This window comes from Ornithodoros turicata, chromosome 6 (assembly GCF_037126465.1).
Source record: "Ornithodoros turicata isolate Travis chromosome 6, ASM3712646v1, whole genome shotgun sequence".
Classification (NCBI taxonomy): Eukaryota; Metazoa; Arthropoda; class Arachnida; order Ixodida; family Argasidae; genus Ornithodoros; species Ornithodoros turicata.
The window spans coordinates 13,562,246-13,587,293 of record NC_088206.1 but is presented as its reverse complement, the minus strand read 5'-3'; the positions used below and the strand labels follow the sequence as shown (position 1 = coordinate 13,587,293).

Sequence of the window (25,048 nt, the reverse complement as noted above, 5' to 3'; positions counted from 1 at the left end):
AGTGTAACAAACGATCCAATGACGAACCCTACGGAGAAACAGCCTCCGGCACTGGTGACGTCACGCAGACACCAGTAGCTTCCATTGAGGGCTGGGTACTGACAAAATAAATGTAATAATAATAATAAAGAAGCGACGTTCTTGTTTGAAGAGGGTACATCGACCGTATAGCGATACACGGATTAAGAAGCTCTCGGATGAAAGACGTGACTTATCCTGTCCGCAGGCTTTTCAGCCAGTCACCGTCTGTTTTCGCGCTCGCTCAAGTGTGTGAAGTGACGCTTCCATGGTTACTTGCTACGTTATTTCTGTGACACTTCAATGGTCGCAGCGTTGGCTCGGTACGGGGATTAAGGTGGTAGCGCAAAGCTGAAACACAAGAGTAAGTTAAACAAGTACTGCTTTGTGTTTTTTTTTGTTTTTTTTTTGCGTGGAACTATTTTTCGTGAGGCTAACAACAGCGTCAAATTTAAGTCCTCCATATACGTGTATGCAATTTTGTTTGGATTGTTTGTTTGTGTTCATTTGATAACGTGTCTGGCAGAAGCTGAATAACAGCCTACATTTTAGTGCGTTGCTCGAAATACTTTCCACAAAACAGAAGTAAACAGCATGCCCATGCTGAATAAACAAAGCTTTACTCACATCTCTGTTCAGACATACTTCCAGATCACCAGACGAAGGTCGAACTAGAAAAAAAAAACATTGTTTGTACCGTTTTAGGTAATATCCCATTCTATAGTACAATCAATTTACCACTAAAAGGAGACCTAATAACACAGTAAGTCTCATAAAACAGGCCTCTTACGTGTGTACATAAGTGCTTCAGCACAGAAGGGCCGGCAGTAATATTTAAATAATATAAAATTAACTAAAATAACTCCTGTGTCAGAATTTTTACGGTGTGTCACTCTCGTGTGTATAGAACGGTAATAAATTTTCTCATACCAACAAGATGCTAAAACGTAAGTATAATAAAAATAAGATGTTTCATACTAACAACAGTTTATAAGTGGACGCTGTAGCGAAATGTCATCATGCAGCAAAAAAAAAAAAAAACTACAGACAACCATCCAGTATTTCAAGCAAGTAGTGAAATAGGAAATCAATTTACAACACACTGCTTCAGCCAGGTCTTCACCGTTGCGTGACTAACGAATATGTAACAAATAAAAACAGTACCCAAGTCAGACGTGACTGACATCAAAAGGGATGGCCAGACGAGCAAAAAAAAAAAAAAGTCTTCTTTCGTCGTCATACAGTCTGAATTTGACTTCATTCTTTCCACCGTCACTGCTTCTATGCTTTTCATTTTTTTCATTCAGCTACGCTACGCTGATTCTTATTCGTGGCCAAGGACAGAAACAATATTCGGATGCGGCTGCCTGCTTTCTTTCTCTCATTCACGTCGCTTTTATTTTATTCTTTGTAATATCCCACCGTGTACATATAATCAACGTCAGAAACTGCGTCGTCCATCACTACTTCCTGTCGTTTCGAATATTCGTTTTATGCCCGCGTTGCACATTATGCGCGACGGTTTCCGCCGTTCGTTGTATGCGGAATTTGTTCGTTATATGTAAATATGATATGCGTTTTTCGTCGTCTGCGGCCCGTTTTTCGGTCGGACGTATGTTGTGCTCAAAGGCGAATGAAGCGGCATTTTTGGAGACATACATAGGGTATGTGGTGAGGCAGCTTTAATTCGAATTCAAATTAGCCGTTTGTTGGAAGCTTCGGATTGATAGGGATTGTGAATAAGGAAACAGTTCGGACGCAGTTTCCGCTGTTGCATATCAGGTGACGGAATAATGTTTCTACGACAGACTCGTCGCAGAAAAAACATGTGACAGAAGCAAACAAAGAAAACTGAACGAATAAAGAAGTAAACAAAGAAAGCAGGTTAATGCATTGACCTTTCTTTCGTACCCCGCGTTCAGAAATGGACGTACAAAGTCGAAGTGCGGTTGCCATAACAGAAAATGCAAATGCCACGCAAAAATATCGGTTTCAGACAAACAACAAAGCATAGCAAAGAGGAGCACAAAAATGCCTCGATACTGAATCGAAGTTGACGAGCATTCTCACAACAACGTCCCTACGAACCGTGCGAGCGCCAATCGGCATACTTAGATTCGAATTCGTTGCGAACCGCCGCCAATCGCGCTCAATAGAAACCCCTAAACGGCCGCCAATTCGCCAAATTGGCGCCAATTTATATCCAGCAACAACCGCATATGCAACAGTGTCGCTCATACTAACTGGGCTGTCTCACACTTATTTCCGCTCCCCGCGCCGAGCCAGTGAAGATGTGACGCCCGGAGGATTGAAACACATTTGGCCCGCACATTTTAGAGGGCAGCAACGGTCTTGATGATACGAGAAGTTGTGTAAGAACTGCAAGGTCAAGTTACGGCTCTTAGGCTCAATGTCGCCAAGTGGCTATGACTCACGGTTCTTGTCTTACTCTTTCTCCAGAGACATTACCGCGTGTCGTTGAACGCGCTGGTTCGCCTCCTATTGTGCATAGTTGGTTGTCAAGGTTTTGAGAAAGCTTAACTGGCAACCTCGAATCGAATGCCATACCGTTTTTTTTTATTTTTTTGCAAGGCAAGGTGCTATAATATGTGCTTTCACGCAAGGGTAATAGCCAAGTCAGCGCTGAATGGACGAGAGGTATTGGTGTTAGCGTTAAATGAATGGGGTGTGCTTTCGCAATTTTGCCGCAGAGCAGTCGAGACACCAATCTCAAGAGATTTATCTATAGCCTGAGCCCTCAGTGCTCCTACGTCAGAATGTTCGTCCCAGTTGCACTCATGGCTTTTCAGAAAATTACCGGCAACATTGTGTCCAAGTGGCCACCAACTGCGCATTGCGCGTCAAATACGACGGTAAAACTACATTGCATGCAGACGACACTGCGTTTAAAACGAGAGAAGCTGGCTACGTGTCGGCTACGTAGCCATCAGGAGCAACAAAGTTAGTCAAAAACATAGATCACTGCTGCTCGACGAAGTGACGATTATTTTCCACCAGAGGTCGCCACGATCCGTTTTGCCTCGATTTTGGTAGCAAGTTAAAAATATTCAGTGTTGTCAACGTAGTGCTCCCGCACGCTTCAAACTGTTGCTTCTATACTGATCGTGTTGTGGAAACACTCGTCGGACATGACGTACTTACGTCACATTTTGACGCTTTTACAGGGAACACGAAAAATATTTGCGTTTATGGAACATATGAATCTGCTTTCTATTCCCAGTCTTCCGCTCGTTCGCCATCCTCTCAATGTGCGGACTATATTATCCGCCGGCGGAGGTATACCTCTGTGACTGTAGCTCTTACGTTGTCGCGGAGTAGATCGGCATGTCCGAGTGCACACTGCATGTGCTTGTTGGTGGCAGCTTCAAGGTATAGTGCTCAACACTCGATTCGAATGAGGTTTTCCACGAGCTTTCCGTCAGATTTTCCAATCAGATGCCGGCGATATCTCCCCCGAAGTTGCCCCAGGAGGCATACTATCCCCCCCGTCTCTACTACTTCATCCTTCTGTTGTGCCCTCATCCACGTCTCTACACCGCTTCATGACCCCAAGTTGAAGGACTTTACCTTTCTTAAAGTTAAAATTTTCCCAAGACAATAATTTTTTCCCCTCCTGCGACAGCGTGCGGGGTCGAATACCGCGACGTGGAGAAAATATTCGCGCCTCAGTTGTATTCGCAAGAAAGAAGTGCCTCTGCAGATACGACACCTGCGCACCGAGTTCCTTCAGTAGCACAGAGACAGAGCGCAAACGCCAGGTGTTTTGTTCAAAGGCATACTCGGGAAGTTCGCATGTCCCCGGCAGACTTGTGGGTGAATGTTTGAGGGGTGAAAGAACGCACGCTAGATGTCGTTGGTGCTGCTTCCGTGAGTGAGCATCATTTTGCGGCAAACCTTCGAAAGTGTAATTTCTCCGACTCGGGCAAGTGAACACTACAACGGTCGTGGGTAATACTAAAAAAAAAAAAAAAAAAAAAAAAAAACAGGAATTTTGTCTCCGCTCTTGTTGTGTGGTGATTTCGATTTTTTTTTTTTAATTCCATGTTAGCGCAGCGAAGCAACTGTGGTTATGAGCGGCGTACAGATGTGTACAGAGAGGACAGTAGGAAGGAGTGAGGGACAGAGGGTTGGTATGCGTCCTGGGCCGACTTCAGGGGGATCTGTGCCGACATTCGTCTCGAAAGTCTTCGGAAAACCCAGGGAAAAACCTCAGAGAGCACAGCCGGTGGTAGGATTCGAACCCAACACCTCCCAGTCTTCAGCACGACCTTGGCTACCGGCCATGCCACTGGTGTCCACGCAACGGAGCGAAGGGAAGCATCGACAAGGTCTTCTTGTTCAGTCTGAATGGCGTTGGTAGCATGGGACCCTTTCACTGCGAAGACTGTCTTCGTGCAAGAAAGGGCTATCATTCGCGGGTACTGTGCTTCGGGAAAACACGACGTGGACCAGGACCGCATATGGTCTAGCTAACTGCAGCTGTAAAGCATACATGCTTCCATCTTAAGAAAACTTCCCATAATGACGTGAGTCTCCTATATGTAGCCCTGTTTACCGGCATACTCTCACTGTTGGAGCAATTACGCTAAGTGGCATTAGTAGACAATCTCCTTCGGAATACCGCACGCCCTTCTTCATTTCCGTCTGCGCTAAACTGCTTTACACACGCCCATTCTCCCCTATTTTTTATGTATGTCGCGTTAATGGCTTTTTTATGTGTGCGTGTGTGTTGCCGTGCATTCAGCTGTTTTGACGTCATAGACTGTCGTGTGTTATAACCGGCTAATGGTGCCAATTCACTGGTTGATCATCAACAATCAATCAAAACATAAGTTGAACAAAAAAAAAAAAAGAAAAGAGAAATTGACTGGAAAAGCTGAACCCCCGCCTTATGTAGTGGTCGTGGCAGAAAAACGTGCGAACCTCACAACAATGGGTAGCAGACGGCACTATCTTTTTCTTCTTCTCCGGTGTGCTCGTCGCTTGCACTTTCCTTTTTGCCTGATTTTCGATCGATGATGATGGTGTTGATGAAGAAAATACTAGGGAGAGGTTGAATTCGTCACGCGACAAATTCGGCTACTCGGATTTTCGACCGAATATATTGCTGAGCAAATATTTTTTGTAGAATCAGGTTAGTTTATTAATGCATGCCTATGGTGAAATTACATTTGATATGAACGGGTCCCATAGTTAGAAACTAGAACAAGTTGAGCTATTTTATACGGCATTTAGCCGCGTTAGGTACCTTCATGTTGGGACTATGAAGGTACCTGAACGTGGTGACATACGGTACAGATCAGGCACCACTTCTGTTACACGTTTGCGGTACCGTGTAGTGCTAATGAGTTATCTTTAGATAGCCTTTTTGCTTTTGCTCTCTCGAAAAGGGAGACGTTCTCAAGACGATAACGTGCCGATAGCGTATTTTTACCGCTCCCTGATTATTCCCTTGAGCGAGCGTAATCGGCACGAGGCGCAAAATGAACAAGATCGACGCAATGAACGAGCTCCAGCTCGGCTCAAAGTGGCAGGAGTGGGAATGAGCGTCGGACAACCTTGATGGTAATTAGTCGACCGCGATACGTCGTGCGCATGCGCTCTCGTGCTTTCTCGGTTCATTAATTAGATACGGTTGGGTAAATTGCGCGCATGCCATGGTGCTTCTCAGAGAGAGTGAAAGGAGCAATAGCGTAATATTCTCCAGCATGATTAGATGTGGGGAAAACGGTGTGCTACCAGCATATGCGGAGCGATACAGGCTTTTGGGAAGTCTTTCGCCTTTAAAAAAATATTGATTCTGTGTTAGCGCTGCGAAGCAACTGTTCATTGTTCATCGGTATCATTATCAGAGGACCCTAAAAACAGTACTCTAAGAAGTAAAAAGTTTGTAAGCGAGAGAGAGAGAAAGAGAGTATGTAAGTTCGGGGAGTAATTACATCTGGTGCTAGAGCTTGCAGAAATTTGATGGAGCTTGGACTTGATTGGATGGACCTACTTGTCTCACTGTAGAAATATTGGATGAAACTAATTACTGAGGTCTTAAGATGTTAAAAAAACGATGCAGAGAAAAACGAACAAGTTGTTGAAAATTATAACGGTTCGGTCCCCGATTCATGAGCGCCGCCATTTTACGGTCACGTGTCTGTGTTGTGGTTTGCGATGACTTGTGACGAGGACCTGTCCAGAATGCATTGCGTTCGTCTGGCACGCTATTGTTATGACATCCCTGTCTTGGAAACCATCCCCACGGTCTCTGTACACATCGGACGCGGCCTCTCCAACAAGCGGAACCAGCGCCACCACGGTGGCGCGTCAAACTAACTTTATGTCCGGCTGCAGCACGGTGTGTAGGTGTAGATTGTGTACTCTCTCCCACTGTGGTGTTGTGCGTGACTACAAACACACACACACACAAAAAAAAAAAACACGGAGCATCAAGATAGATGTCCTTGGCAATCGTACAATGGCGAAGTCTTGGTACGACTACGAATTCTCCATGCATATACGCCCATGTCTACACCTGCGGCTATATGCATGCATGCTTCCATACACACGCTACGAGACCCCGCCTGGCGATTACGGTGCAACTATATGATGGTAGTGAACCTAGTTCATGACTCGTTAATGGCATGACTGTCTATTACTGGCTCGTACATTCGCTTTGAGGACCTCGTTATGCCTTATAACGTTCTGAATTAGTGGATACAATATGGTTTAATGTTGGGGCCTTCGTAATAAACTGGTTCGAAAACGAATACTGCCTACCACAAATTATTGATTGATTGTGTATCGTTATTGTGTTCCATTCACTATAGACACTCATGCTGTATTATACGAACATTAATTAACTTAGAAGCCGTTATCCTAATTCGCTGCTGGGCCTCTAAGCCTGCGTAACATACACAGTACACGATATTCACAACAAAACTGGACCGAAATTAAAAAGGAAAAGCTTTTTTAGGTGATGCCCGTAATGCGTGTGAAGATGAAATTGCAATGTTTATGATGTGAGGAACGCTATTGCATGAATGAACAAAAGATGACAAGTCCACTGTAGTTTGCCCGACTGTATAGTTTTCGTTACATGACCTGCGATATGCTATGCAAATAGGTCAGCTGTCTGCGCAGCTTCCCAGTTTCTCTCTTTCCCCTATTGCCCGTGGAGCGACCTCATTGGTCTCTCTCCCAGTCTACGAACGTCCCCGTGTTGCTGCATGCCTTGTGAGTGGACAGATACTTTGTCACATGGTGTCTCCCAACTTTACCAACACCACCTAGATACAGAAAGCCTGCTTACTCGTCGACGTGACGTAACAACTAAGAGCCCCGTCAGCCAATTAGGCTCGTGTTTTCAACGACCGTAGCCAATCACGAACGTGCTTTCAGCGGGCGTAACCGTGAAGACGAGCCACCGTCAGCTTCATGGACAGCAGCTGTCGTCTGCGAGTTGTAGACGTCCTCCGTACTAAATGGGAAAACAAAATCAAGCGCAACCTGGTCCCACATTGTTCTCAAGACTTGTTTTCCTCGAAAGCGTGTTGTACGTTTAGTCTATACTGGTTCGAATTTGCGAAGTTAGCTGCAGTCAGTTGCGAGTTATGTCGACACTTTATATGTCGACGTAGGGAAGGAGGGAGAGGAGGCAATAAGCAGACCTTCCCTATCTAGGTGGCGTTGACTTTACCCTCTCCCGGCACAGAGACAAACTGTGGTGGCACTTACGTGAACATACCTCGTGCACGATATCCCTGAAAAGATGAAACAAACTTCGCGTCGCTTGTTCGAGTGCGAAGAATATCTGTCGCTCACGAGGAGCGACGGTGTGGCTAAATTTTGAAAAGGGGAGCAGGGCCTGTCCTTGGCCTCTTCTCTTGTCTCCGACTCACTTGGCTGCTTTAGAAGCGCCCGTGACGTCACCAGCTAAAATGGGCACCTTGATTGACGTACAACTGTCTTGCGCTAATTTACGCTGACGCACACCCCTGGTGGAAGGCTGCCGGGAAAAGGTGCTGCGTAGGCAACACTTCGATTTTGTAGTGGTGTGCTGATGTGATAGCGGGTGTCGCGTCTCATTGGGTGGCGTGGGGACTGCAGCAGTGACGCCATGTTGCATTCCTAGTAAGGCAGTACTGGAGGGAGATTCCACAGCAAGTATCTCCAGCACATATAAAAAAAAGAAAAAAAAAAGAAAAGGGTAATATTCTCAGTTGAGATTTGCTTCCATTACTACATAAAATTACATTCAAGATGCGAACGAAATATCTATGTACATACATACTCGTCGTCACGTAATCCCCGCGTAATATTCGTCTTTCATAAGATGAACAGCCCAATTATATGAACGTATAATAAAATGATGAATTTGCTTTGTGGAAAAGGCGCGTTTTCGAGAGCAGTTGTTGCAAGCAGCAGACGCAGCGTTCAGCAACACCTTTCGTCATGCGTATTCAATAATTCATGACTTCCGGCCATTCTGAACGCTCATATTTGAAACCACTAGCAGGCCAAGCCAAGCCAATTCTACTTCCGCAATCTTCCCGTGACGAGAGCTACAATCGCGTCAGTAAATTCATCCCTCAGACAGAAGTATTCCCAAAACGCGCCATCCATCACGCTGAATCTTTCGAAGAGCCCTTCGTCGTAGCAGACGACGGCACGTGCTCTGCCACTCACGACGTCGCTTCCGGTAGCAAAGAACTCTCCAATGACGGAGCAGGAACTGCATCTGGTGCGCGTCTGCTTTCGCGTACAATGCTCTGCTCAAGTGCTTTACTTTTCCCTGCATGACTACGTCGGAATGAGTAGAGCACGGTACTATACTTAGAAGTCACGCGCTAATAATATACGCTATACACAGTTATCATCCGGCTGTCGTCTGCTTGCATTCCGCGTGCGTGCACATTATACGACCATGCGCGAAAGAAAAACAAAAGCCGCTCCTCCGTGTAGTTCGCGGCAAAGGCCAGTGTTGCCTGACGAGTGAAAGAGTAGAGAAGAGTTTTCCCATTGTTGGGTAGAGAATCGTTTGCCGCAGCTGGGGCATGCATTTCCTCTTACTTTTGACTGCAGACTTTTTCAAGGTTGCTGCCGCTACTCTTTCTTCCTTTTCTTTTCCTCCGAAAATGGGTTCTCGTGTTATCAATCTTGAATCGGAGACATTGAACTACGAATAACGAGAGCGAGTCTCAGAAGCTTCTCAATATTTTTTATGTACTAATGCTGTTGATTATTGACGGTTTGTCTCTCCCCTTTTCACAACCGACGTATACCCTCACCTATTGGAATGGGTTGCGTGAAAACTGTGCCTGATAAAAAATATATATTAGTTTATATTTCGCCTCAACATAATGTATACTTATAAGTTCCCCTTCAACACTTTGAAATAAAATTATTGCTATCGAGGGTTACTGCATAGTTAAGATATGTCCGCCGCATAATTTGCAAGGTTCGGAGGCGCTACTACGTGGCCAGTTATTCTCGTTGACGAGCCCGAATCCTCTGATGAGAGCCCTGAGTCAGCACAAAGTGCTATGAATTAAGCAGAACGAATCGATTAAAATACCCAAGCTGATTGTTTTAACAGCTAAGACCAAACGTACTATACCGAGCTTTTAAAATTTTCGACTGTGAGAGATTTTGTCAAGATTGTCCCGTCCCGTCCGTTACACTACATACTTTCCGCCCCAAGCACGATCTCGTAGACCCCATCTCCTCGAACGCGGCACCGACACGTATTGACGCAGGAAGTCATGCCACATATGGTGATTATGTAAAGTATGACAGAGGCGTTTTTTTTTTTTTTCAATCTCCCTCATGCTTTGAAGGCTTGTTACTCCATTCTTTTCTCTCTGCGCTTCGTCGGAAACTGCACGGCAAACAATTGCTCTAGATGCCTTCAGAAAAGCGCTGCACAACTAAGAAGGGAGCCGTGACTAATAACACCTCCCAGACAATACGTATTACTTAATACGGAGAACGCAAGATAATACCCGCGCGCTATCCTCCGCATTGTACATTATGCCCGATGAACGTAGAATATCGCAGGAAGACGGGGAACTATTGCGAAGACACGAGCAATAATGATTATTATCCTTATGCTAGGTAAAGCATTGAGAGCGACGTTGTCTGAAGCAAAAAGAGCACGCACGCATGCATTGTCTTGCTCCGTTCATCAAGAAGCCGCGTTACGAATTACAAAAATAACGGCAAAGGAGTCGCGATTTCAATCACTGCATAAGTTGGGGTGTTCCGGCCGATGTTCGGCGTTGATGGTTCTTTTCCGTAATTCTTGTGTATATATTCGCCGGAAGATCACTTGTGCCGCGATGGTACGATACTGTTGGCTTCCCCAGTGCCCCACCTACCGCACTGAACGCGGAATAAACGTGTAAAAGCAGACGACGCGAGGAAGCTATCCACACTACGGTAGTTCATCGTTTCTCCGCAGCACGCCGACACCGTTCGATCTCCGAGCGAATACATTCGGTAGTTTTCGTGCTGTGTTAGGGCCGCTATGGGCGGCGTATGAACGTGGACAAATTGAGGAAGTACAGCAGGAGGGGGGTTAGTATGCGTCCTGGGCAGACTTCCGGAAAACTGTGTCGGACAACCCAGGGAAAACCACAGATTGCACAGTCGATGGTAGGACTTTATCCTCTCACCTCCCAGTCTTCAGCACGACCTTGAAGCTACCACCACTCGGCCATGCCGCAGGTCTCGAAATGAAGCAGAGCTCAGACACCTGCTATTTTGCCCCCATGCACCTGAGCTTTCACCACACTGACGAAGGTAACACATATCCTTCATACCAGAACAGTTCAACGACCAGACGGGACGGTGGACACGAAAAAGAAGTGGACAGCACGGACTAAAAGACGTCTTTTGGTGCTTGCCTGGCTGCATTTATCTTAGTGACTTCCCTTACCGCAACCAGTACGAGCATATCGCGGTGGAATCCAGTTAGCCATTGCGTTAGAACCAGCTCGTGAGGGGCAACAAAAGCCCATTGAATCGCGCTCACCCAGTGATACCCTTCCTTGTTATTGTTATGGCTAACACGGCTATTGTTATATAGATCGGCGCGTGGTCCGAAACGGCAGCTACAATGACTTGCATGGGACACATACCCTTTGTAGTATATATTCTTGCCTTCTTGGAAGCACGCATCATGGCATCGCTAGAGAGTTATGTAATATGCTGCTCCTCTGTGTGTAATAGCCGACCGCCTAAGTCCTTTGTGGCTCATCCGTGGGACGTGCCCCCCGTCGGCCATGCGTAACCTTCTGTCCCTTTTCGTATCTCCTATCGACGCGCCACATCTCGTTCGAAGCATCACAACTATCTCGACAGACGAATGGCAGAAGCTGTTTGATGGCGTCTGTCCAGATGAATGCTCCAGATCGTAGCCAAGACAAGCCAGTCGAGAAGTCGCCCGTGCAATAGCCATTCACGATTGGGGAGCGCTAGAGAGTTTTATATTAGCGTGCATAAGAATAGGCGGCTCAAAACGCGAGCGTTATAAAGGTACGCCGCGGCCTCTCCCAGAGCACAGCTTGCAGAATAGGGTTTGCATGACGCAGAGCGGTGTGCTCGCGTTCGTCGCTAGCAGCACCGCTGCGGCATACAACCAAGACTAAAAAAAAAAAAGAAAGAAAGGAACAGATGTTTGAACATAACGCGTCGTGAGTAATAAAAATTATTGGTGTCGTAAAACAACCCCCTCCTCCTCTTTCTTTTTTTTTTTTTTTTTTTTCGATTGCTAGCGCCACTGCAGTTTGCAGACGACAGGCTCACGCGTATCCTTGCCGACCGCGAGAGCGATGCAAGCCAACTTTGAGGTTCCACGCTATCGTCGAAAAATAGCGTGCGCACCCAAAACCAAACCGCGTTTTGGGTTCTCGGTGGCGACGACTCGATTTCTTGGGGCCCCAAACTGGGGTCCCAATTCTAAAACACCCTCTTTCGTATTGCCCCTGTTTTCGGTTGTGACTTTATATAGATATACATTGCTTCGGAGATTTCCCCACGTGTGTTTCTCTTTTTCTATCCTGATTCTTGCGCACCCCAAGGGTCGTCGACCTAGAGGTTACGTCACTCACGAGACTCCCCACAGAGTCAAACACAATGGCGATTGAAAGCGCCATGCAAATATCTCTGGCTTCTTTCGTCTGACGTAGTACAAGGAGAACTAAAGGGCAGCAAAGCCTTTCGCTTTCATTTTTCAGCGTCGTCCCGTTTTAGGGGTGCCCCCCTTTTATTATCCTCCTGCCACGGATTTCCTTTTTACCTCCCTTCGTTACCGCTGGTTTAGTGCTACGTTCTCACGGCAAGATATCGCTGGAGTTAACGCGGGATAACATCAAGAGCGCCCCCAATATAAAATCTAGGTGGCGCCACACGTCAGACACCTCTGTGAATTCGTGATCGCGTCGTAAACTGTGTTTTTAATACACTGGCGAAGGCCGTCTCTGCGTTACACCTTGGGTAGCTGAAAAACAAAATCAGTATCCCGCACTTCTGCGTATATAACTATGCAAGAACAAGAAGCGAAGGCCAGCCAGGGCGAACTTGCACTGGCCTTCTACGTCCTTGCCGGCACTGCACTTCGCACGGCAAATTCCTCCTGAGCTTTCGCGTAAAGTGGTTATAGGTTTCGCTCTGTTGAGGTAGGCAACATTTCGTGAGCATCAGCGTCAAGATGGGCAGCCGGAGTAATATCTTCCTACAAACTTGGAGATGAGTGGGAAAAAAGGGGATACCACAACGTACGTGATTTCACATTGTGTGAACGCCCTGACTGGCGCTTCATTCAAAGGTACCGCCGCACGCATTCACAATATGCAGACGATTATTATTCGTTAACAAGAAAAAATTCTCGCCTCTTTATGCGGTACCTTTGTTGGATAGAAGCAATTATTCTTTATTCTTGGTTTAAGCATTTCTTGACACGTTTTGAACTTTGCAAGATAAAGAAAGAGAGAGAGGGAGAGAGATGAAGTTGGATAAAATGGGTGTCCAAAGAATGCCCAGTTACGCCTTTGTGAAGATAGTCAAATCTTCGACGGCCTCAATCTCAATGACTTGCGCTGCATTGGATACTGTTCGAATCCACACTAGATGGCTGGCGTTTCAATAGGTACGACGGAAAAAGACCGTGCTAAAAGTAGCGTAAATAAAAGTCAGTAGAGTGGTACACGCCCTACTGCTCCATCTCGCGGATCATTCACGTTTGGAGCAACGAAGTAAAAGGAACACGCCCAGCTTAACGACGTCATCATTAGAGTGGAACAAAAATGTCTGACGTCACCATCTCGCGTTCTCCCGTTCCCATCGGCGCGTATCCCCTGGAGACGAAATCAGCAGTGGTCGATGGAGCTAATGACACGACTTTTGCCCTTCTCCAGCTGAGTGCTTTTTGTGACACTCACACACTCACGTGTGGAGGTGGGGACAGCAGGTGCTTGCCGATGGTAACACACGGCCCGGATAACGAGCTCAAATCGATGTCAAGGTCACCGCGACCAAAGTGAATGATAATGGTGAATGATAATGGGAACCTCATGAAATGTAGTGTAGGTCTCCCCAGCGAACAATCTGTTCGTTGTCCAGGATCGCGGTGATTTTTTTTTTTTTTACAATCAAAGAAGCCTCTCCCACGCCTTCTTTTACTACACCATTTTGCAGAGGGTCACTGAAATGTAAAATAGTGTGACTCGTCACGGTTTTAGTGTACTATATCATACGCTATCGCCTTTGCGTACGTGAGGGATAGCGTGGCGGTTATGCGCAATGTGCGAAGCTCTGTATGTGTTGCGTGTGCGCAGAACCACCGCTTTGGGAAACATAAGACATTTATATATCATAGCGCTTATATATAGTGAAGTCCGTGTAACTACAGAAAAAAAAAAGCAGCGACACAGAGTAAAGTGACAGTCGGGACCAAGACCAAACTTCGAAAATCGCTGTGACCTGCCTTGTTTTGAAGCACGGAGTCGTTCGCGTGCAAAATATTTCTATTAAATTCTCAGCCAATCATTTACGACTGACTTTTTTTTTTTCGTTTTTTGCAAGCACTTTTGCTTCCGTGACATCGCTACCGGTAACTTCCGGTTTTTCTTCTGTCGTGCAGTCAAGCCACCAGTTCGCCACAACAAAACCTCCTCACATAGGTGCGGTTGCTCATGGTGAAAAAATTTGGAACCCGAGAAAGGGACAGAGGAGGGACGACACGACACGTTCTCGAGAACGTGTCGTCGTCGTGTCGTCCCTCCTCTGTCCCTTTCTCGGGTTCCAAATTTTTTCACCATGTACCAGCTGGCCTGCACCCTTGCCCTATTGCGGTTGCCCATACTTACAACAACGTAAAACCGAAACTAAAAACATCGCCCCATAGACCTTATCCAACAACCACCCGGAATGACTTCCTTCTTTCATCATTAATTTCTTAGGCACTTGAGGCTTTGTATGTTTGTCCTTTCTATGTGTTCCAGCCTCAGAACATCGATTCCCATCACCATTCTTCCCCCTGATTCGTTAAAAATGGGAGGCGTACGCCTGTTTGGTAGAAGTAATATAGTGAGTCTTAATATATCGTACGCTGTCGCCTTTGCGTACGATACAGTGCTAAAACTCACTATTATGTCCCGTGCGGTGTCAGCGTGCTCTCAACAAGCGGTATACGTAGATCAGCCGAGGACGTGAGTGTGACGTGTCGTATTCCTTTCATTTTCAGGCAGGAGAGCGGTCCTGTGGAGAACGGCGAAACAGGACCCTCTCGGGTGCAAGTCACACTGTACGAGTGTGAAAGACCCCACGCTGTTCTCGCCAGTCCGGACACGCCGGACGTCGACTTCGAACTCATGAGTCTCCCCGTCACCATGACGGCCAACGGGTCGCCCAGGCACGAAGTCTACGTCACGCAACTCAGGTAGGCCTTCTCGTTTAACGTATCTGTGTCACGGTGAACCCGAATGCCCGCTTTCGGTGACGTTTCGAGAGGCAACACAAAACAGTGGTACTGGTAACCGATACTCAAGCGTCTTAAACTGAATAATAGTAATAAACTACTAATAAACTGGTAAATAAAGTAGAGTAGGAAACGCTTCAAAAAGTATTTGGGACACCCAAATACTTTTTGAAGCGTTTCCTACTCTACTTTATTTACTTTCTTCTCCAAGCACGTGTATTGTATCTGTATATGCGTAGGCTCCGAAACGTCAGTGTCTGTTGTTAAAATTTTAATTCGTTATGGCCAGTCTTCAGTATTGTATCTCGAGTACATTCTCTCTTCAGTATTTCGGTATTATAAAACGGCATCTTACTGTTGCTCGTGCAGTTTTTCTTATTCAAAGAAGTTGTTCTGTTATTTGCAGTAACAAGGGTTGGTGAAGGGAAAATCTGTAGCTTGAGGTCTCGTAAATAGAAGGAATTGACTCTTCACGCGATGAATGCATTGCTGTGATTGTATAGTATTTTTCTAATTTCCTTTTTTTTTTATTTCGTGTAGGCGAAGCAACTGTAGCTATGAGCTGCGTATAGAGACGTGGATAGATGGAGAGAGGACAGCAGCAAGTAGTGGGGGACAGGGGAGGTTATAGTATGCGTCCTGTGCCGACTTCAGGGGGAACTGTGCCGACATTTGTCTGGAAAGTCCTCGGAAAACCCAGGGAAAACCTCAGACAGCACAGACGGTGCCGGGATTCGAACCGGTGTCACCTCCCATTCTCGGTGTGGAAAGCGATCATCCTAACCACTATATGCCACGCCCACGCAGCAGAACATCTTGGCCCAATACTCGCAATGTCGGCCCAAGATTGGACCAAGATGTCGTGCTGCTTGGGCGGGAGCTGGTGATTGTGTAGTACAAAAATCCTCACGAATATCGTAGGCTTTTATAACGCGTCTTGTTGTGACACGAATGTGTTATCATACGGAACACACTTGACGGACAGTAGGCGGCCGTAACTAGTATATTATCTACACCGGACGTCCCGTGCAATTTGTTTTCGTGTTCAAATGGGAATCGTCGGTCACGAGAAAAAATTGAGGGCGATCAATGCAATTAATGCGATGACAATGCGTAAGCATTAGACGTTGCTTCTTCTAAACCTTCTAATGAACTCATTCCTACTACTGTTACATATTACTATTAATTAACCTTAGTTTACCTTTCTTTTAATCTGGCTTAACTAACCTTCTTAACTAATTAACTACAACTATCACAATTATCATTTACATATTACTATTACGTATACCTTTATACTACATCTATTGTCTATATCTACTACATATCCTCTTACACTGCTGTACACGGACACCACACTCACCACCCCAACAACGCCTGCTTTTCTTTAGAATGGTGTGCTTCTAATGCTAACGCATTAAAAATAGAGTAAAAAAAAAAACAATGCGGGAGTAAATATGGCGCACAAGAAAGTTTTTATATCAGAGCTATACTATAGATACCGTACGCAGTAATCGGTACGGTCATCTGATCCCCCCCCCCCCCCCCCCCCCGTTTGTATCTGTGTATATGCGGAGAATTATTCGCAACCGGTATTAATCTAACGGCTGGGAGACCTTTCAAAGCACACCTGTTATACGTCCGTCTTGCTTATAGCGACAGCAAGGCAAACAGGGGAAGTGCTGCAGCAGCCATTTATCGATCGGACAGTTATCAGGTGCCTGACAAGTGCCGTGTTTGTACCATGCCAGGCTTCTGCGAAATCAGTTCGTCTGATTTCGAGGCATCTGCTTTCCGCACTTTGCAACAAGTTTTCGAGTGTTCAACCGTCTTTACAAATTAGAGTGAAAATTACAGAAACCACGGATTGAAAAGGCCGCGTGAGATGCACGAATATTACAACGTGTTACCTCCACTTATCACTGTTCCATGCAGTGCCACTTATGCAGATAAACGCTATGCAAACAGTGAGACTAACGGAAGAACGAGCAGTGGAACAAATGATCGCATCCGAACAACGGTCTTTCCAGGATTGACCGACGGGTTAACATCTTTTAGGAATGAGCCCCCGCAAGAAAAATAATGAATAAAAATAAAGCATCGCATACCACAAAGAAATACAACAAAGCTTACGAAGACATACATACTTTCCCCGTCCCTTTCCACAACCCCTAACAATGTCATTCGAATGCAGGCCGATAGCTAAGGCAGCACGTTTTGCTTTTTTATTCTGCGCTAGTATCTCTTGTTGTCACAGAACACTAGCGCATCCATTTGCCCAATAAACATACAGAGAAGGGAACAATGTTCTCTCCGGAGACGACGTTTCGGCCATTCTGCCTGGTCGCTGGTGCATAACCGGGCGCCGGCGCCTTTGTCGGGCCCGCATTGCCACAGCAGTGATGACCATTATTTCACGCCCCGCTCGCCGTGTCCAACGTGGGAGGCAGCGTGTACACTTTGTCATCCCACATACCTTGCACGCGTAGAAAGTGTTACCGAGGAGCTCGTTTTTTCCGGGCTGACCACTCACACCGCGCTTATTGTTCCGTCGCATTTCGTTATTGCCTATTTACATCAATAGCGTACCCGGCATACTAATTTCTTTTTGTTCTGCTTTCTCGCACGCGGACAAAGATCGTCTCCATGTAAGAGATTGCGTAATGAGAAAGCTCCATTGAGAACGGAGAAGGCAATATGAAACGACACGCATAAATTTCCCTGTCCGCGTCTCCTTTTTTGCACATAATGAAATCTACATAAAGAAACGCCATCCCACGTGACAGTTTGACATTTCAGTCCCGTTTATCTTCCGACACATAAGCTGCGGAGGCCTCGGAAAACAAAAACAGAACACGCGGGTCCACCAGTGCAACTTTTATGGCCTCGGTTTTGTTTTTCCTTCTTCTTCCCCGGAGTGCAGGCGTGACACACGAAGCACTCAACCTTGACCTTGCGTGGACAGTAAAAAAGACGAAGCATGGACAGCGAACGCGACATCATTTCTCCCTAATCCCTCTCTCATGCATCATAAATGCCAAGAGTGCGCTCCGCAAAACCACGACTCTTTATGGAACACCCGGATGTGCTCCGTTTTCCGTCACACAGCACGAAAAAGTGCCCGTCGAATGAACAACGAGGCAATGTTATAAAAGAACAGGTAAGAAGTTTGACCAGCGAACGCTGGGGAGCGCTGCAACACCACACACACACACACACACACACACACACACACACACACACACACACACACACACACACACACACACACACTATCTCTCTCTCTTTGTGAATATCCTGCGGCGCAGCCATGTGATATTCGGTAGCAGACGACAGGAAAAGTGGCAGACTGTCGTCTGCTAAGTGAGCAGCACGCGTCCCCCGGTAATCCAACACTGTGCGAATACACGATATTACACGAGCCCCGTGAGCAGTTTTTTCTTCTTCATCCTTTTCTTCCACTTGAACATTCCGTGGCGATCCCGCTCTTGTGAACGCAGTACACGAAAACGCAACCGAGCTGAGGACGAGATTACACAACTAATGACCGCTGTGGACGCTGCAGACAAAAAGACGAGCACGCTTTCAGAGGCAATAAAGCAGTAATCCCATAGATTGCCATTAATTGTCTCCCTCAACAATAATGACCTCGACAACGTCGGCTCCCATTCCAGTGCAACGCCGCGATAGCTAACGCGCAACGTCAAAGGGAAAGTCCACGCACTAGAGAGTAGAAACATCGTCCATTATTTCGTGGTCGCTTATCCGATTTCGTGTGAAGCTCCACGAACACGCACATCTCCCAGATTATTATCGTAAATGCATACGCGGAACAGTCTTGGATGCGTGTCATTGGTAGAGGTGTGGTCCATTTCGCGTCACTCAGCTGGTACGACGTGCACAAATAAAAGGGAAAACGCACGTACAACGACATGCTGTCGACAGCTTCGCATTCAGGAAACTGTGTCACCCAGCCGACAAAAGTATTACTTGTTTGAGTGACGTCTGCACGAACGTCCACTAAGGAACGCTAGAGAAATATTCGTGCATAAAAATATGCATGAAAATGCAAAATGTGTCTCTTTGCGCACCACTGCAGAAGACTACGCTTAAAACGAATTGTGCACTTTTTACGAACTGAGCGTTTCATCGTTGCGGCTTCTGACGTATGGCGCACATACTCAACTGCGCATTCAAATAAGGTAAGGCGAACAAGTTATATGGCACCGCTGACCAGTATTCTCTTTACAGCAGTTTCTACGTCTATGTTCTGGACGTCTATTCCAGCGATTATTTCGGTGGTCATCATTTCCCTGGAGTAGACGACATTAAGCATGATCCTCCATTATATCACATCCAAGATAGCAAAGGCTTGCAAGTAGGGAACCTTTTGTTACGCGTAGTAAGCTTATGCAGTCGCAGGCTCTATAGAGTAATCCGCGTATAACGAACTGTGTTTATAAATAGGAGATTCATGACAGCGGGTTCTTAACGTAGTCGAACCCGCACTGTGCATCTTTTATGTGGTCGAAGACTTATTTTTTACAAGTGAGCGTGGAAAAAACGCGTCGTGTTCAGAGTTCGCTATAACCGGGTTCCATCGTCTTTGTACACACTATCTCTCACCTTTACATTGTCCAAACGAGACCCTTACGTGACCTGCGCATGTACAGTTTACCGGTTACGAGCTTGTTATCCCCCTTTTGTTTTACGACCAGCCCATCCGCCCATATCATAACACGACCCACATTCCTCTGACGAGCATTCCGCGCTTGAAAACAAAAGTGACGCTGTGCCCTTTTCCGGATGACGTAAATGGGTTATGTTTTGATCATTGTTATTACAGCCTTAGGAGTGTCACGGCATATTTTCCGGACGTCTTGGCAGTCATCATCGCAATTACTACCCATTGTCATTTCATCCGTCCGCATCTGTTCACCGAGTTACGTTGGCGCCGTCTGTAAGCAGTCTCAACTTCATGTGCGGGAGGGCGCCAGTTATATACTGGCTTTGTGGTCCTAGAACCTTTCCTCCCTGTATGCTGTTGTGCGATGGGTTCTGTTGGTACAGAGGTTTGTGCCGCCGTTTTGTTTAAGCTGAACTCGAGTATATATGGCCGCTCAGGGGGCACACTTTTCTATAAAAAAATACCTCGTACGTTTTCACGGACCTAGCAAGGCCAGGAGGACAGGGAAATCATGCAGCTAAAACACAAACTAGAAAAAAAGACAGATAACGGGCATATCCTCTAACGTGATTGTGGTCGGTCATTGGGACATGACTTTACTGTGTTTCTGTTTCAAAGGGACGAACGTGAAGTTTTAGTTTACGGTTTAGCTCACTAGAGATATCCTAAATAAAGCATCCAGGTAGACTTCTAGTCTACGTCCTACAAAACGGCAAAAACTCCTGTTTCTTCTTTTTGTATACCAAGCACCGTTGGCCTGAGAATTTTGTACAAGACCATCTTTATATGAGGATTCTTCACGTGGTGGCTAGGGCTTTCGCACAAGCATCTGGTGTTTTCGACAGACTGAATTGTTAGGCTTTCCAACGAGTTGGCAGCCGTAAAAAAGAAAAAAAAATCTTGTTGCAGGAAACTGACGGAATGTAAACATGTCGGGAGAGTTATGTTAGGACTGCCTATGTTTTCAATGGAATCCTGCCAATGAGGTTAAAGTGCCTCTCTCTGTGTAAGAGTACTTCCCCATTTTTCTTTATTTTTTCCGCTTCCTTTTCAATGTGCTCAAACAAAGTGTTAAACTGCGCCTGTTGGTTCACTGAAAAATATAAGGGTATAACTATAAAACAGAGGCCCTGTGAAGTGCAGGATTATTTCTGTGCCGAAAGACAGCCTACTGACTCGTGACAGTACAAAACAGTACACAGAAAGAAGAGACGAAGAATTGCCGATGACACACTGGGGAAAAAAAAAAAAAAACGAATATGTATACCGTGCGTCTTCTGCTATTCCAGCCCAACCGCTTTCGCATATTTGGACCGAAACCGAAACTGCGGACATCTCCAGTATCGACGCTCCGCCGCCTGCGTTCGAGGCTGTGCCCCTCCCCTCTGCGTCACGCACCGCAAACGAGGCTAGCGGGCGAGGAAAGAAAACAAAACGCGCGTCTCCAAAATACGGCCGCTCCCGCGAGATGAAAATAGAGTCGAACCGATTTTGCGTGAACGTAGGTAGTGCCGAAGTTTCTGGAAACGACGAGTCAGCTTCTGCGTCGCAGACGACCGAGCCAGCCAAGCTGCGGTGTATGACTGCGTTGAGAAATCGTCTGCTGGAGGACGATGGCATAGCAACAGCAGCCAACGCGCGCGTCCTGTGCGGTGGGCTTCAACGGAGGGCTGCCATGTTAGGTGGCGGAATGGCTATTTAGAGTCAAAGCAGGTGTTGCGAACATTCTACGCAGTTTCGATTCCCTGAAGGCGATGAGTATCGACGCAAGGCTCAATCTTTACTATGTGGCGGTGCCTCAAACGGCTAAAGATACTTGGTAAGCTCAATGCCACCCTGTGTTGTGTAAAACGGGTATTGGTGCAGTGCGCTACGAGTGGGTGTGGGATTCTGCACGCGCGCTGGGTTTTGAGCGCAACGCGAAATGTCGATAACGATTTTCACGAGTAGGGATTGTGATTTTCCATTTCTCGTGAATGTGGCGGTAACATGTCCGGCAAAGAAATGTAGTTGACAAACGAAGGATTGCGCTGTCTCCAAGCTACCGCTTGTCACATCGCGTATATCGTTCGTTTCGTTATGTCTGACGGGTCTGACGTTTCCTTGTCGTCTTTCTTCTTTTTTAAAAGAAGAATTGTGGTTCGAAATTTACCTTATAAGTCCCCAGGAAAGTGCGGACAAACAGATTATAACATAGAACAAGGCACTTGTTGTGAAGCGCTACGTAGTGCGTGTATAAGCATTTGCACAAAAGACCTCCAGCTAGCCGCAATTTTCTTCACTATTGCTGTTTCTTTTTATAGGTTTCTACGTAGTCTGGAATGAGCATGCAATGGCTCGAGCATTTCCCCCATCGCCCAGTTATTTGTACAAGACCGCCAATGTAAAACGTATAATATCAGTGGAAAAGATGTATTCAAAAAAGGGAGCGGGTTGAGAGGATGCACAGTGACACGGTTGTCACTGTCAAGGGTCAACTGCTGGTAATTTTGAAAATGCGCGGTGATGCGTCCGATTCATAAGAACAGCACAGTGGGTGAGTTGGTGAGGATCGAACACCGACATGGCATAATAGTCACTGTCAAATAGCTCCTCCATCTGGTCCTACTCTTCACTAAGGTGTGCATATAGTTCTTGCCTGCAGGTAGAAGAGAAAACGTTTTGGAAAACTCTTTTGGGTAGAAAAAAATCCAATTACAAGAAAACTTTAGAAAGTGTAATCCATAAAATGACAATAGACCCATATATGAGTACGCTCGAAAAGCAACAGGATGCATTGAAGCTGTAGGGTTCTGCAGCACTAAAAATTGCAAATAAAAGTTACCAACAAAAACGGCTGGCCTTCAGGTACTTAAATGTGTTGAAATACACCATAGCTTCGAATAATATTGCATCCTGGCATACAAAGAAAGCAGCGGATGTTGTTCTACTGTAGTAGTTGTCAGCAAGCATTTCTTACTTCTTTTTTTTTTTTCATTTCTAATGTGGCACAGTACTGCCACAATTGTATTTTGCTTGACTACTCTCAGCCATATACCAAGACATTGCAACAGGTTTCCTTGCCGCAACATGTTATGTAGGATAGCACAATGCTCTACTAGTACAGTCAAACTCCTTTATAGCGAACACCTTTTTAACGAAAATACCACTACAGCAAATTTTTTTTCGGTCCCGCTGGAGCCCTATAGGTCCAATAATGGGCATCCTTTTTAACGAAAATATCTTCACTGCGAATTTTTTTTTTGCTGTCCCCTGAGTTTCGTTGTAAAGGAGTTTGACTGTATTTGCTTATTTTACCCAGTTTTTATCCCCTGAAAATATATTTAGCTGCATACCCCAGTTCCGGCAAAGAACAAACACTCGATAACACCATGGCTCCCAACAATGCAGTGCACAACTCATAGTAGACAGTGATGAGCCACTGAACATGCAGCTGATTGATACTTTGATCGATCGATGATGATGCTTCTACCACTATCTCAGCTTATTTTATTGCTTCAAGCGCATGCTGGGAGTGCAAGCTACACGCGTTTTTTATTTATAGTCATCATTATCGTACCTTGTATTCGGATGTAGAGGTAGAATGATTGTGGTGGAGCAGCGAAGAAATTAACAAAGTAGGGGCAAAATAGTAGGTGGTGTAATGTACTTATAGATAGGGTTCCGGGTTTTCGGAGTTTATTGGTTGTTCAAAAAACTGAGTTTTTTGGAGTGTATGATTTACAGCTCAGTTTATATTTGAAATTCTGAGAAAACTTGACGACGCACGCGCAGTTGTACAACGAAAACGCAGTTCTCACATTGCTTCAACGCTAAAGAGACAAGTATAACTATACATTTCGTGCGACGCACACTGAGGTCTTCCGCAATTCCAAATGTACCCTTTTCGTGTGCAGTGCTCACTGTTATGCGGCAGTACTTACATACGACAACCCCTGCATCGCGATCGCGGGACGATGTGAACTCCTCAAAATCAGGGTACCCTTTGATGTGGTCGCAGGGCAGCTTTCGCTTGCGTCCCATCTTGTCGTCAGCACTGCAACTAGTTGCCCTTTCAAAGAGACCACTCCGTATGACCTCGGTTCGATGCTTATTTTAGTGCTTAGGTCGCGTGTCGGACAAAGAAATCGAGAAACAGACTGTGGGGAAACCCAGGCGTTGAATCCTCAAGTGGTCGAGATGACCGCCGAAGAAAACACTAGGTCACGGAAACTATATTATGTTGCGGTGGGGCCGGTCAGAAGAAACCCAGGACAAAAAAGGAAGCCAAGAACAATAACCCAGTTATCAGGGAAAACATCTACCAAGCAGAGTTTTTCGGATTAATCCGAAGTGCTTAAAATTTTACTGGAGTACGTTTCTTGGATTTTTTCAGATAAATCCGAAAACCCAGAACCCTACTTATAGATAACATTATCTTTGCACATGAAGAGAAAAACACAGACAACCCATGTTGTCTTCTTCTTTCTCTTCATACTTGCGGGAAGTGTTACTTCCGAAGGAATTCAATTATTTACAATTGTTCAATTATTTACATTTACACATAGCGTGTGTTATGACAGCACATCAGTATAGCAAACTGGGTTGCGCCATGCTTTGCGAAGAAATTGCCTTCTGCCAGATCGCAGGAGGCAAAGCTAGTATTATTTTTTGCTACAATGGCTAAAGAATTCTAGTTCAAAGATACTGTTAAAGCCTATCTACAGTGTACACTATCTGTCTGTTCATGTAATACTGTCTGGCATTAGCATTTGTCCTGCTTTCCGGTGACTGCAAACATTTAGGGTATCTCCATTTGAAACGTTATACAAGGTTACGTCATATATCATCATTATGCATCGTGGATCTTAATATGAATTCTTGCACTTCGCTTAACAATATAGCTGCGGATGCCTGTTTCAAAAATGGAGCTGTGTAAAAATAAGCACTTCCCTTGCTAACTTTTGCTAAAGTGTGCCAACTTTCTCGATTGCAAAGGCAGTACAATCAGAAAACAATGTTCAGTCATTGTGACAATCAATGTTGAACACAAATGTGTTTTGTGTCAAACATGCTTGCGTCACTAACGTGTCATTACTACTTTCAGAGTGTGTACATTCCCTTGATGTGAATTAATGTTCAAATTGTATGCCACTACATCCATGACAGTGCTTCACATTTCCAGTAACTTATCCTTTGCAGTTTCCATGTGAGGACAGTGCCTGTCCTAACACATTTTTAATTCTATGGAAACATGTCCTCTTTCGCTTCTAAAGTGATTCACAGCATTACAAGATGCCTTTGTACTGTGTTATATTGTGTAAAGTAAGGGTTGTACTCAATACTAGCACAGGGCTACAAAAATGCTTGCAATGCTA

General features: G+C 45.6%; 2 protein-coding genes across 6 annotated transcripts in view; one reads left to right on the top strand and one right to left on the bottom strand.

The window, feature by feature from the left end:
* LOC135399166 (uncharacterized) overlaps positions 1-25,048 on the bottom strand; it is a 90,763-nt gene that overhangs the window by 54,026 nt on the left and 11,689 nt on the right. For 2 of the 4 annotated variants that reach the window (XM_064630912.1, XM_064630911.1), the window contains exon 3: positions 646-689. The exons of the other annotated variants lie outside the window; for them this stretch is intronic. In XM_064630912.1, the coding sequence (XP_064486982.1) occupies positions 646-689 (44 nt within the window). The remainder of the gene's footprint in view (positions 1-645; positions 690-25,048) is intronic. 4 annotated transcript variants of the gene reach the window in all.
* LOC135399165 (uncharacterized) overlaps positions 1-25,048 on the top strand; it is a 73,756-nt gene that overhangs the window by 42,915 nt on the left and 5,793 nt on the right. For both annotated transcript variants that reach the window (XM_064630908.1, XM_064630909.1), the window contains one exon: positions 14,774-14,968. In XM_064630908.1, the coding sequence (XP_064486978.1) occupies positions 14,774-14,968 (195 nt within the window). The remainder of the gene's footprint in view (positions 1-14,773; positions 14,969-25,048) is intronic.